The sequence below is a fragment of the Acanthopagrus latus genome, chromosome 21 (assembly GCF_904848185.1).
Source record: "Acanthopagrus latus isolate v.2019 chromosome 21, fAcaLat1.1, whole genome shotgun sequence".
NCBI classification, from domain to species: domain Eukaryota; kingdom Metazoa; phylum Chordata; class Actinopteri; order Spariformes; family Sparidae; genus Acanthopagrus; species Acanthopagrus latus.
This window is the reverse complement of record NC_051059.1, coordinates 27,755,054-27,770,674: the sequence shown is the minus strand read 5'-3', so window position 1 is coordinate 27,770,674 and position 15,621 is coordinate 27,755,054. Positions and strand designations below refer to the sequence as shown.

General features: G+C 37.8%; 1 protein-coding gene across 1 annotated transcript in view; it reads right to left on the bottom strand.

Moving 5' to 3' along the window:
• Positions 1-6,286: 6,286 nt before the first annotated feature.
• LOC119011574 (M1-specific T cell receptor alpha chain-like) overlaps positions 6,287-15,621 on the bottom strand; it is a 39,723-nt gene continuing 30,388 nt past the window's right edge. Inside the window, exons 2-5 of the mRNA XM_037084804.1 lie at positions 8,372-8,584; positions 8,077-8,121; positions 7,879-7,986; positions 6,287-6,672 (exon numbers count right to left, since the gene is read on the bottom strand). Coding sequence (XP_036940699.1) covers positions 6,671-6,672; positions 7,879-7,986; positions 8,077-8,121; positions 8,372-8,584 — 368 coding nt within the window. The 3' untranslated portion in view covers positions 6,287-6,670. The remainder of the gene's footprint in view (positions 6,673-7,878; positions 7,987-8,076; positions 8,122-8,371; positions 8,585-15,621) is intronic.

Here is a 15,621-nt window from a genome sequence, read left to right as displayed (position 1 = left end):
CTCTGAGCAGCTGTTCTGACGTCCACCTGGCCTGGAACACACACTGAACACACACACACTGAACACACACACACTGAACACACACACACTGAACACACACACACTGAACACTGAGTGACACACTGATCAGATCTGTGTGACCTGCTGGTTTGTATTGAGGCGTCTGATCTGTTTTCTCACGCTGAGTCTGAGGCCACACCTGATGAGGCGTCGCCACCTCAGCACCGCCTGACCTCGATTTCCCCGCCCACACACACACACACACACACACACACACACACACACACACACACACATCCTGTCCCAGCAGGCTTTGAGGCTGAAACCGCCGCCGCCTTCGTCTGTGACGCAGGCGCCTTCGTGCAGCTCGTCTTCGTCGAGCGACCACATCCTGTGGAAACAGTGAGGCTGAAGATTTTCCAGCAGCAGCAGCAGCCAATCAGATCACAGCTACAACATCCTCCACAGAACGACACATAATGATTTAAACTTTTATAAAACATACAAAGTTTTTACAGCGTGATGAGCCAGAGAGATGTTAGTGAGAACATAATGTTCTTTTTACATGTTTGTTTATTTATTCTTTTACTTCTTCTGTGTCATATTCATGTTTATATTAATTAATTAGGTTAAATGTTTTCTTTCTCACAAAAATCTCCAGTTCTATTAATTCATCTTATCACTCAGACAAAGTGCTGTGTGTCCTCTGAGTATAAATGTTGACTCTCATGATCTGAACTCAACATCGTCCTCTTCGACCTCCTGAGGTCACGTTAATATGTCGCCTTTTAGAATTTTACCTCAGTGAGAATTATCATTTAAAACATGTCGATGTTTGTGGTTATTTTCTTCCTTTTTTCAGTTTTAGATGTTTTTATGCTGTTTTATGATCTGTTTTTTCCTTAAATTTAAAATGATATATATATTTATACATATGAATATCATGTCTTCTCCTGCAGTGTTTGACGGAGTCAGGTGACGTTAGATGACCTTATTTTTTTCTAACAGACACGTGAATGTGACTTTCTTCTGGAATTTCTTTCAATTTTAACTATTTAGTTGCTCATTTTCTTACTTTTTACTGTTTATACAGTTTATACTGTATACATCCTTTAAATCAGTCTGAATGACCTCGTGTCTGAATGGTGCTTTATAAATATATTTGTCATGTCTTACCTAGAAAATACTAAAGTTAAAGCATCGGTCAAAGTCTAATTTCTACATTTGTTTCTATTTCTATCACATTATAAATCATATAATCAGTGTGTCTGAACTTGTTTGAGCTCATTTATTAAAATCTCTCGACGAAGCTTCACACCTCTGCAACATGTTTCCTGCTCTTAAAGTTCCATCTGTGATTTTTCTGTGAGGTCTTAAGATGTTTTAGTATGTTTTTAAATGATTTGTCTACATGACAATGTTTCAATATGACCTTTAACCTTTAAAGCTTCCTGTCTGCAGAGACCGAGTGTATGCAGATACACAACATGGCCAAAAGTATTTGGACAGAGAAACATTAATAAATACCAGTGTAATGTTTGATTGTGACGCCATGAATCAGAGCTCTAAAGATACTTAAATATAGTGACAAATGTTTCAATACAAGAAGACGTAAATGATCAAATCTATAATAAAACATGAAAAATCTCACATCACTCATGAAGGTTAAAAATATTATAATGATGAAATGATGAAACTGGGACAAAGACAGTGGAAACCAGGTGGAGTGGAAGTGGGCGCACACACACACACACACACACACACACACACACACACACACACAGCTGTGAGTTACTGTGTGGTTTCTGTTGTTTCCATGTTGATGATTCTGATGTTCTCAGTTAATCGTGTTAAAAAGTTCATCAGATAAAATAAAAACATGTTTTTAATCTCTACATTTCGTCACGATCGTCTTTAAGAATAAAATGTCTGATGTGCAATTGTGCAACTAACAGCTGATTGGAGAAATTCACTGAAGTCTCTTAAATGTCCTGTTTATTCTGATGCTCCACAGTGTCGTTATGATATGATAATAATAATAATAAAGACTTTATTTCTGTAGCACACACAGTCACAAAGTGCTTCACATGAGCAATAAAGCGCACATCCATCCAAACAAACACCAACACACACTGACGTCAGGAGGATCTATGAGAAAACTGTCGTGTCACTAATCTGTTGTTTAAAACGGACCTCAGACTCAGTGGACCTGAAGGACCGACGGACACTGTTCCAATGTTTTGGTGCCACCACAAAAGCAGGATCCCCTCTGGACTGTGAGCTGGGAACTGATGAAAGGTCCTGATCACACGACCGCGAGAACAAGGCCTGTGAAGTTCTGCGTGCCGGCTTCTCAACAGACAGAACCAGGACTGAGGCTCAAAGATCAACTGTCTGCAGCTGATTCTTTGAGCTGCTCTTGATAATAATAATATTGATCGACCTCATTACTAAAATAATATGCGCATGTTGATTTTCATCCCATTAAAGTTGAATAACGACCCACCGGACGGCTCAGTGTGCCGGTTCTGCCTCCGTCAGCCAGCAGATGATTTATCAGTGAATTGTTTTCATCCTCTTCCAACCTTCAGACTGATTGATGGACGCTGATCAAGTTATTGATTACTGGTTATTATTTAATACACCTGCAGGAATGTCTGTGATGGTTCAAAGAAAACGTCATATGGCCAAAAGTATTTGGACGACATTGATTGTGGACAATTCTGCAAAATCATCGATTACATGTTTTTCCAAATCTGTGTATGAAACATTTGTGTTTATTAATGAGGAGCCGAACAAACAGAGCTGCCTGTCCACACGTGTGTCCTGGATCGGGTCTCTTTGTTCCACTGGAGGTTAAATGTTGATGCTGCAGCTCAAAATGTTCAGTTTTGTGTCAGCAGTTCATCTTTCACACGTTCAAATGACGATGCCAGCGTCCACAGATCAGCTCTGTAAGACAAGAGTCCTCTGCACAAAGCCCGACCTCGACCCGCCCAGCACCTCTGAGACGAACAGACCTGATCGCCAACATCAGCCGTCAATAACACTGCTCACATGTGTGGTAAACATTTCTGCACTCACGCACACACACACACACACACACACACACACACACACACACACACACACAAACACACACACACACACACACACACACACACACACTGACTCTTATGAGTGTTTTGTGCAGCAGAACAAACAGGAAACCACAGACAGAATCGCAGCTCGATCCAGTTTGAGCTGCTCTGCTGATCACAAACACTGATAACACTGATCTGTCTGATCAATAATGTTTAACACTAACAGCACATCACAGCAGTCAGCGTGAAAACACAGTTTCAGTGATTAAGAACACAGTAAACAACTGAGATGAACCCCGGCGGGTGAAGCTGCGCAGAGTTTTGATGAAGAGACTCGACGATGAAGTTTGTTTTCCATCGATCGGTTCAGATCTGAAACACTGAGCCGGTTCTGAGAAACGGCCCACATGTTGAAGGAAATGATAAAAACAATGGAAGTGTTAAATCTGATAATTCATCAAATGATTCAGTTCATTCCTTTAAATCAACAGACTTCATTTCTCAGCATCTGCTCAGCACAGACACACTCATCTCTACACTGAAGACACAACTTCAGAAAATGTTAACGATGGAACTGAAAACTGACTCATAATGAAACTGAAAAGTCTGAACGCAGTTCATTAATGCAGAACATCAGTACGAAATGTTCCCGTCAGTGTGTTTCATGTAGAAACACTTTGATCATTTCAACACGCTGATGTTAAACTGGACTCTCGCTCAGTCCGGAGCACCGACAGTTGATCTCACCTCCAGAACTCAAAGCACCAAAACATGAAGCTGCTTCCTGTTTGACACTTTTCATTAAAGTGAACCGTCATTACTGAAATGAGCTCCACCTGTGTGACCTGCAGGAAAAGTCTACAAACTCTACACTGTGAGTTTGATGACATCTATTCAGTTAAACAATGGGATGGATTGTAATCTAACTAATCTAATCCAACAAGTTGAAGCTGTGATGTTTCAGTCTGTATCAGCGTCCTCGTGTCTGCTGACTGATGTTCACGTTTATCATCTGAGCTATAAAAATAAGTTACATTTTGTTAAATTATAGACGGGAGAAAATGCAACTCTAAAACACTCGACCACAACTTGGAAACATTTCACGCAGCCGTGTGATTTCTTTTCTTTCTCAGATATTTAATCGCGTCTTTAAGGAGAAATTAGAGTCAGTGAACAGCAGAATCCATCTGAACTCAGTGACGACCTGAAACGTCACCAGCTGCAGGTGTGTGAAGGATCCTGGTGGATCTACTGAGTCTGCAGAAGAACACGGTGACTGTTTTATTGACCGTAGAGAGAACCGGACCTGAACCACGACACTGGTGAGCAGAGCTGCAAAAATACAGAGGAAACTGCAGAAATCATGAATAAATATATAAATAATAAAACAAATATGAAATGAATCAATCTTTCTGTTTTAACTTACTTATGTATTTATTTAATCACTTATTTCCGTATTCGTTGCCTTTGGATTGTACATAATAACAATAAATATGAGAATAAATGAATAAATCTAAAAAAGAATTAATAAAACATAAAAATAAATATGAACGTAAATGGGAATTAATACAAAGGTGAATAAAACAAAACAAAACCATAACAGATTGATCAATTTGTTAGTTTTATATATTTATAATCATTTATATAGCACTTTTCTAAACAAGGTTACAAAGTGCTTCACAGAGAAGAAAGAATTAACAGCAGATAAAAACAGTTCATGTAAACAAATTTACATGTTGAGCCATTTATTGGTTTCTTTCTTTACTTTTTTAAGTTTGGCAGTTTCAGTCTTCCATAATCATCTGCTTTGGTTCTGCCTCTTATAAATCAAACACAATCATCTGCATATAGTTGGATTCAAACTTCAGGACGAACAGACGGCCGATCGTTGATATACTGACTGAGTATTAGTGGGCCGAGGATAGATCCCTGTGGTACACCACCAGCTAACTGAAACAACATGGCTGCAGTTTTCAGAGTGAATGTTCATATCGCTGCACTTCAATCACAGCACTTATGCACTGAAAGTATCATTGACAAATACCAGTTACGATCCTCAGATGAGGGCTTGACATCGACAGGGATGCCGTGTTTCTCCTTTTTGACAAATGTACTTATTAAGTCGCTTTGGACAAAAGTGTCGCTAAATGCCCTAAATGTTAATGAATCACATCATCGCACAGATCAAATGTTGGTTGCTTCACTGGGATTACTTTATAACTGAAGTGTCGTAATATTTGTGCCTTCACTGTGTCTCTGCAGTGACTGTTGTTTCCTGTTTACCTCCATCAGTCGAAGGCTTCACTGTGTTTAATGACACACTTTGACTCTGTGTTTCAAACAGGAAGCACATCAGCTCACATCAACACCACAGAGAACCACCGACATCTCAGATGTCTGATTACACAACACGTCCTGGTGACACACTGACAGTAAAACCTGCTCAAACTATAATCCCTCTTTACATGTTCCGGTTTTTAAACAAGTGTTTCATATTTCAAACATTTATTATTTGACTTATGAGTCCACGTGCACATCAACACACACCTGCTGGCTGCTGTTGTTCCAATGAGAGAAATATTGAAGCCCTAAAAACCGTCTTTAAATCAGTTTAGACATCAATGTGATTTCCTGATATTTGTGTGTATTCAGAATGATTCAGCAACATTTATTAATTAGAATTTGAAGCCCTGAACATTGTTAACATTGTGGGTCAAACTATATCTCCTCCATGTTCTTGTGATGAACATTTAGTCAGGATCAGGAGTTATTTAGGTCGTTATCATGGTCAACATGAAGACATCATTTGTGTTATCACAAGACAACAACAGGTTCCTGATGGCTTCATGTTTGTTAGATCAGCAGCTGCACACACGGTCTCTTAACAAACCAGCTGAGCTCAGATGAAAATGTCAGATTGAGAAGCGGCGATCGTTAAACATTTATTATCCCAAGATAATAACTAAATAAATCAATGATTTCAACAAAACAAATATATGCAGGTTGTTATCACGATGAAATCATGTTTGACCCATGGCCATAAAGAGCTTCTGGAGTTTAGCTGTTATCAATCAAATCTCATCAACTTAATCAATAATCTCTTTACTTGTACAGATGCAGCAGTGAAGTCTGTGACTCCGAACATGAGGAAGTCGAGTGACAGCAGGAATTCTACAGCTTAAATAAACACAACAGTCATTCAGTTCATTCTATCTGATTTTTATTGTAGCAACAACACAGGAAATAATATCACACAGCAGTTTTTATAAAGTTTTCTTCAGAGATGTTTTCTGGCAGCAGGATGCTGTCAGACTGTAACTGATATTTACACCAGCAGGACAGAAAGAGTCAAGATTCATTCATCAAAAGCAACAGAAGTATTAACTTCTCCAACATAATAAAGATTACATGCACAGCAGGATTTCCTGATGATATTCAGAAGCTGACAGATGATTTGATATTTATACTTGTTATTTCACACGACGAGACAATGATGAAAAAAAGAAGTGACGCTCAGCGATGACTTGATCCGAGTGCTTCTGCGTATCCACCATCTCTGATTAGTTTCAGGTGAAGGTCTGATGAGTTTCTGCAAGACAAACCAGAAAAAATATTTAATTAACATGAACATTTTCATTTATCTATTTAATTCACCTTTATGTTTCCAAAACGTCTCACTAAGGACAAAATCTTTTACTAGACAGTCCTGGCTGAGGCAGCAGCCGAGTCAAAGTCACATCATGATAAAACTCTTTGTATGAAACATGATGTACAGACGTCCTCAGTAAAACAGGAGAGCAACACGCCTGCAACACCACATTCTGTTACTGCCTTTCAATTCATAAATGGACTTAAATGTGTCTCATTTCAAAACAATGCAGTTTTCATTACATCTGTCAAAGCCCAGCGGTACATTACATGTTCACTCTGTGGTCATGATTAACATGTGAATCAGTGTGTTTCTGTCTGTTTTATCAAGATGTACGTATTTTTGTAGGCTAACTGAAGTTAGCATCGTTCCTGGTTCCCTCCACAAAAAGTCTACTGGATCTTCATTTGGATTTTGGATTATTGCTGAAAAAAATCTCAAGTTTTTTTGATACTTACACGTTTTTTCAGCAAGATAATCTTCACAGATGAGCACCACTTTATGATTTTTGTAGTGTAAATGAAATGGCCAGAGGTGAAATGCTGATGTTGTAATGGCTATAAACAAGTTGATGATGCACAATTACCTTTAATAACCCCGACAACCTCTGAAGACTCATTTAGACACTTGTTAGCAACCGCTAACCGTTTTTAATGTCGTAGAACAAAATCTCTTAAAAGGTGCAATATCAAATCAAATCAAATGTGTTAAATTCATACTCCAAACAAATATGACCAAAGTAGCCGCTAACTGCTGCTAACTGTAGCAGTCGTTAGCTAGTAAGCTCAGTTAGCGTTTGTGTTGGCAGACTCGCGGAGCAGTGTTGGTTTTATTTATCCTCAGTATACATCAGCCTACAAAGTGGCTAGCTGGTTAGCATGCTAACTTCAGTAGATATTTCTGCAACGTGACACATCTTTTACATAATTTCAGAACTGTTGTTTCTCCACGTTCTGTTAATACATTATGCACCTTTAAGCTCCATTTTTAACCACAGATATGATTTCAGAAATCTACTTTGAGAGGACGCTCACTTATTTTCTGCTTTTAGGACGCGTTCCTGTGACACTCTGTGAAACAGGACGAAAACGTGATCAAATATAGAGGAAACAAGCTTCCCTCAGACTTCATGCTCTTTGTACTCACACTGACTGATCCACAGTCGGAAAGTCATCAGGACGTTGAAGACGACGGTCTTGATGAAGAGCAGTCTGAGGCACAGGACGGTCACAGAAACAAAGTTCACCTTTGGATCTGCAGACGACGACATGACAAAAATTAAACTGGAGAACAAACAAACCTTTAAAACACAGAAACGTCTGTTCAGTCAGATTTAATACAAACCTGGTTTGATACCGTCTTCACATGAACTGTCTTTACTTTCAGTCCCTGAAAGAACAAGAGGTACTTTTAGTTTTTCACAGCGATCATTTCTCTGAGCAGTTACACACTGTCGCCCCATTTTACAGTTACACTTCTTCAATAATCTGTCCATTCATTTCACATTTTTCCAACTCCATTTATCATCATTCATCTTCGTTTTACACTTTCTGTTTTTTTCTTTTCCAGCTGAAATTATGATTCTTTAGTCTCTAAAATCAGATACTCAGATGTCAAACGTATTAAATTGTATTATTACCTGTCTCACATCTGTCCCCATTGTTTCCAGTTGGTAACACAACCACCTGGTTGTACACCTTGTCGTCTTCTATACGGACGGCCGCTGTCTTGTTGATAAGATCCTTGAAGAGTTCATGGTTGTATGTTCCATCTTGTCTTGTGAAGCCAGTAGCGAGGCATGCCGTGGTCCCATTGTCTTCCAGTCTGTAGTAGTCCGGTTCTACCTCTAACTCTGAAAACACACAAAAAGACAAATAACGGTCAGACTCAGACAGAAAATGACCGTGTGTCCAGTTCACAAGACATTTTCTCAGATTGATTTTGACTGAACATAAATCCAAAGAAGAAGAAGAAGATGATGCCACTCACAGACACACTGTGAGTGAAACACACTCGCAAACATCAGCCGTGAAATCTGGTTGAACTGAGGAAGACCGTCGGGCCTCAGTCGAGGAGGTTAATCGTCCTTTTAAATTGTTTTTGGAAGATTAACTTCAAGTTTACATCTCAAACTGAACTTCTTCATATTCATTTTCAAGTAAAGTCCACAGTTTGTTGTCGGGCCGTCACGATATCAGATATTTACTACATGATTATCAATGACAGAACAATCCAAGGTGACGATATTATCACAGTATCAATAGAAATTTGAAAGAATATGCTCATAATCAAAATAATCTTTATCTTTGTTTACTGTGTTTTGTCTCTTTTTGCATATTATTATTGGAGTGAGTCAAGTGAACAAAAAGGACAGTTACACTCAGTTATAGTAAACATGTAACCAGACGAGACTTTCACTCGTTATTCACACAATTTATCATTTACATTTTTCACACCAACATTTAGTTGTTTAATATCGCAGTTAGCATGAAGTTGTTACCTCCTGTTTGTGTGTCGTCCACATTGTTTTGGTATTTTTGACTAGTGACTCACTCAGCACGATGACGACCTCGGTTCCTGATCCAAACAGAAGTTTGTTGTTGTTGTAATTCACACAACAGACCGACTGATGACAGAAACCAGTCGGCTGACTTTTACACTTCATTCAACACTTAAACCCTCCAAACAATCATGTGACTGATATCTAAATGTGATCAGATTTAATTTAATATTTCATAACTCACTTTTTTCATCACAGCATAAATATGAATTTGTTGTGTTACACATTGTTGTTGTGTTGGATTTTTACAGCTCGTCAGATAGATTTGAGTTTTTGTCAACAGTAAATGTTGGAATGAGTCGAACATGCAGATGGTCAGATGTGCCGCTGTTGTTATGAAGGCAGTTTGATTTTAGACATCGTGTTGTTAGTCAGTCGAGGAGTTCTGGGTTCAGTTTTAACTACGATACGTCTCACACTTACTCGTCAGGACAACAAGATTAACTCCAGATCCAAAGTCAGTCCTGACAGCAGAAACACTAAACCATCGCTGTTCATTATTTTGTTTTTCCGTCCGTTCATCATGACTCTGTGCTGCTTTTGTTAAATGTTGTTAATTAGAACAAATGTCAATAAAACAGAAGAGTAATAAAACTTGACTGTCTGATCAGAACCTTGTAACTGTAAAAGTTCAGAATACGTCATTAATAAAGGAACGTTTACACAAAGACACGCTGATGATTAGATGAATAACTAGTCTGAATGTAACAATTCGGTCATGAATATTATAAAACACACTCACGCGGTGATACGATAACTTTGACTCCAGATCCAAACGTGAACTTGTAGTTGTTCTGATTCACACAGACAGTCAGCCACATTCAAAAACCTCTGCAGAACCATCAGAACCTCCAGAACCTCCAGAACCTCCAGAACACTGAAGAGTCTCAGTTTCAACAAAACTACATATTTTATTATAACTAATGTAGATTTTATCAATGTGGAGAATTGAATAATGATTTATCATCAAAACTTTCAGCGAATTTTCTCTTGATGATGTTAGTTTTAATCATTAACCGATAACCTATAACTAATATTAATTAATTCTGCCCATGTTTCCTTTTTCTTGACTCACTTGTTTGTATGATTAAATGGATTCCAGCTCCGAAGGTGATTTTAGAGCCGGCAGCGTTCACACAGTCAGCAGCCTCCATACGACAAACATCAGCAGCTCACACAGCCAGTGCTCATGTGATCAACCAACACCAAATCAATTATCAGTAATGTTTGATTGATTAGTTTGTAAAGTTACAAACATGACAGTTTTCAGAGTGATTTGGACAAAGTTTCACCTCAGACTTACTGACGATGACCTGATGAAGTCTAAATTATTGCAGTTGAAAGATTTACAGACGATAAACTTACGACCCTGGACGTGCAGTTTGATCCCGTTTCCAAAGACTAACTTGTATCCGACGTTCACACACTGATCGACTCCAGAACAAGAAACCACCTCACACTCTGATCCAAACACTCTCAGCTCCAGCAGAACTCAGGATCACTAATTCACAGCTTGTCGGATGATGATGATGACGATGTAGTTTAATAAAACTGATGTTTGTCATCGTTAGTTCATTATTGTTTCGCTCACTAACATTTTAACGTTGTGTTAAATGTTTGTGAAATGAGCCTCTGGTTGATGTTCTCTGATGATTTATGTGTGATTAAATATTATAATACATTTATCTTGAAGGTTTGATGTATTTTGTCGTGTCAGAAGTTGTTACTGCTGACTGAAGATTGTAAACCTGAAACACAGTTTAGTCGTGATATTAGAAAAATCTCTAAGATCAGTTTTCATGTCGTGTGATGCAGAAAAGCATCTAAACATCAGCCTCCACATTTAACAAGTCATTGTGATTTTAATTCAATTTGTCTTTATAAATATTTTTTCGACTCACTTGTTTGAATTTTCAGCTGAGCTCCTGAACCGAAAGTCAGTTTCCTGTTGTTAGAATTCACACATTGTCTGACGGCTCGACAACAACCTGCTGACGACCTCGAGGAGCCACAAGCTTATTATCTCTCATTTTAATTTATAATCTAAGTGCATTGTCCTGTTTTATATTTGCTCCGCTCGATGAAAAGTCTTGCTGTCTCGTTTCAAATATCTTATTTGTCTACTGTCAGTTTTATCACATCCATCGACGGACTGCAGGTGAAACGGCCTCGATGGCTAAACTGTCACATGTTAATGTGCCTGTAACTTGAGTTTTAATATATAAACCAACTCTGTCTACAAACTGATCTTCCTTTTCTTTTCTGTACAACAAGGAAATATGTCACAGTTCATTTAAGGGTGTTTTTAAATCTTGACTCACATTAAAAAGCCTGTCGATGTTTTTTTCTCTGTAACATTTAAACTGACTGACGAGCTGCTTGATGAATTGAAACCGACTCACGTGTTTGTACAGTGACGTGGATCCCTGATCCAAACGAAACCTTCTGGACTCCAGACTGAGTCACACACCAGTCGGAGCTTTAACAACAACTGCAGGCTGGTCAACACATGCTGCTTGTTTTACTTTGAAGGGTTCTTACTCTTCCTGTCTGTTATTGATCATTTATTTATAAAGATTAGAACAATCACAGAGACACTTCCCATGATGATGCTTCATTTATGTGGATTAACAGACAGCAGAAGTTAAATCTGACCTGTAATGAAGGTTCAGATTCCAGTTGTCGCAAATCATGACCAAGATAATTCTGTGATAATTGTGATTATTGAATATGCACATTGCAGTTTTGTTACTAGTCACAGGTAATTCACCAACATTAACAACTATCATTGATTTGTTTTTATTCAACTGAATTACATGTCAGTAACTAATCAGTCCAGAAGTATTTACCAAATAAATATTGACATTAAACTGTGTCAGCAGCTGATGTTGTTGAATTTCATGATATTGTTTTGGGCGAAACTTTTAATAAGCAACTTTTATTTTTCAGATGCTGAACAGAAAATCTTACTGTTCTGTATTTTCAGCTCGGTTCCTCGTCCGAACATCAGCCGTCGCGTCCCGTCGTTCACACAACGAGACGCCTGATGACAGAAAGTCGGATGTTTGAGTCGGGACAGTTTTACTGAGCCTCCGCAGGACAAATCACTAGTTTAACAGTAACTTTACGCTTGGTGATTTTAATGGAGGATTGTAGTTCTGAGTGTTTCGTCTGTTAATCAGTTTGATTTCATGTCACAGTCAGATTGATGGTTTGAAATTTCTTAGATTTGGTGAAATCCAAAGTTCACCCGAACACAATAAAACATTTTGTCCTCGAACAAAACAAATAGTGATAGTTTAAAAGTTTCACACGTTTACAGTTAAAGGTATAATACTGATACCTCACATCGACTGGAAATATGAGGATTTTAATTTGCTCCGTCTTTGAAACAATAAAACAAACCGAATGAGCTTAAAGTCTGAACTCTTCTTTCAACAGGCTTTTAGTGGATTTGTATTCAAACTCCATGATAACTAGATTTATATTTGTTTTACTTCCCATTTCAGTAGAAAAAGCACTTTGTAGCTTGTTTTAGAAAGTTCCTAAAATAAATCAATTCTTACTCTTGTGCCATAAAACAAATATTCTGTTCTTACTGGATCGTACGGAGAGTTTGGTTCCGCTTCTGTGTGCCATCATTCACACTGTGACCAGCTCACAAACCTCTCAACTCTTAATCGCTTCATATTTTAACTCTAGAATGTAACAAGTAATAATCTCAAGAACATAATAAACGGACACAACAATATATTGTTAAAACCATAATCAATCAGTATTTAAATGTATTTATATATTTATACTTTAAATATTTGTCCATGTTAATGTAACTGGTCATTAAATCAGCGGGAAGAGTTTCACCTTGATTTGAATTAATTTGACAATTCTAATAATTTAAAGGTGTAAATTAAAATCTTAGTGTTGATAAACCGGCTGGGAGCAAATACTGATGTTCATACGAGACTCGAGCTGTAACTCTGATTTTAAACAGTGATCACAGTCACACATCAATATTCACATGAGTTTCAGAGACTTACTGCTGTGAACTGTCAGCTTCATGCCTGATCCAAAAATCAGTTTGTTGTCTCCATAATTCACACAGTGTCACAGTTCAGAGCAAATACACTGAGGAACTCTTCACCTCAAACCTTAAACAAACCTTCAACCTGACAGCTTCACTAAGGTAAATCAAACACAATGATCAAGTTTCTGATCAAACCTGTGATTAGTGCCCAGGTTTAATCTACGCAACACTTGTTAGATGTTGAATCGGCACAGATCTTACGAACAGTTTGACTCACGGTCGTGGACGACGAGTTTCACTCCTGATCCAAACTGGAGCTTTTGATATCCAGCATCAGTCCCACAGTTCAGGAGAGCTGATCAATAACTCACATCCGTCCTCCTCAGTTCACAAACTCTCACAAATCCACGTTTGTTGACAAAACATGGGAGCTCATGAAAACTGGGAGCCAACATAAGTTATTAAATCTGTTTGGTGCAACCACAATAAGTGATTTCTGTGATAACACAACAGGTTTTCATAAGATACACAATAATTCAGTTAAAAAAAACGGAACTAAGTTTCTTTTTTTACGCAGACGAGTTTTTCCTCACAAATCTTTGACTCACTGTCGTTGACGACGAGTTTCACTCCTGATCCAAACTGGAGTTTCTGGATTCCAGTTCCAGTCACACAGTTCAGGAGGGCTGATCAATAACTCCTCACACACTCTGAAGGTGTTCAAGCATCTTATTAGAAACAAAGACTTGAATTAAATAACTAACTTTTACGAGGTTAAAAACGTGGAATATTACAGTTAACTGAATCTCATGCAGTGTTTTGACATCAGTCTGATTCTATTTAAACTGACATTAAGTTTTCACACTGATGAGCTGGTTGTTTCGTTGTGTCACATGTTGTCAGAAGTCAGCAGAGTTTGAAGGAAGAACTGTCTCTAATCAAAACGTGTCACACGATATAATAATCAATTTACATGCTGTTTTCACATGCGAACAAAGAGTTAGTGAAAATAAAATAATGTTAAGTCTCAACTCGGCATTTTGACAAGTGATGTTATTGTTACTTGTGAATAAGTAATTGTTTTATTAAGCAGAAGAAATTTACATTTTTGTTCATAAATGACATATATCTATATGCAATGTTCATTTTTCCACTTGTTGAACTGTAACTTGGTAATGATTTGGTTATTTTCTGGCTGTCGAATAGAAAATCTTACTGTTTTGTATTTTCAGCTCAGTTCCTGGTCCGAACATCGCAACACAAACACACAACGCAGACGGAGATTTTGTTTTTGACCATTTTAAAGAAAGAAAACGACAAAAGACATAAAATGTGGATTCATGAACGCTGATTCAGTTCCGTCTGATGAATTTTAGATTTCTTTGGTTATGTTTGATCTGATTCATATCTGAAATGTAAACTTTAGTGTAATCGCTCCAGTTTCCTGTTGTTTCATTGACACTGTATATTAGTTAATGTTGATGTTAGTGTTGATGGACCTTTGAGGAAATAACTTAACGAAAGTTCCTCCAACAATTAATCATTTTGCCTTTTCAAATGTAAAAAGAAAAGCTGCATTGTACATATTTGTATATTGACGGTTGCTTCTTTGTCTTTAAACATAGTGTGATAAACAGTTTTACTCACGATGGCGGACGATGAGTTTAGTTCCTGATCCAAACTGGAGTTTTTGGTTGCCGCCTGCAGTCACACAGTTCAGGAAGGCCGAGCAAAAACTCTCTTCACCTTCAGTGACTTCTTATATTTTCTTTTTCTGCGTTTTTAGTTTTTCTCAGGTACTATCGGATGAAAACGTTTCCACTTGTTTTATATTCATGTTTGTATTTCATTTTCCCAAAATAAAAGACTTGAGTCATCACAACACACGTTAAATATGAATCTGTTATGTCTGAATAGCTTTTCAGATCACAGTAACGTCCTTTTAGTCAAACCAAAACAAGTTTTGAGGGAAATGAGGAAAGACGCTGTGAAAATGGAGCCAATCAACTGTCAAATCAAACTGATGAACACTGAAATGTTACTCATTAAGATATTGCACAAATAAAACCTACATGAGAGTTAAGAAGAGAGTTTGAGAGTGAAAACAGTCGAGTCTGTTGTATGAAATCCAAGTAAAGTGAAAAAAGATGGAGAGAGTCTATTTTGTAAAAGAAAATGAAAGATTTGACTCACTGGTTTCAATATTTACTTTGGTTCCTCTTCCAAAGGAAAGTTTTCTGAGTCCAGACTCAGTCACACAGCGCACGACTACAAACCAAAAAACTCAACCGCTCACCTTCACTTC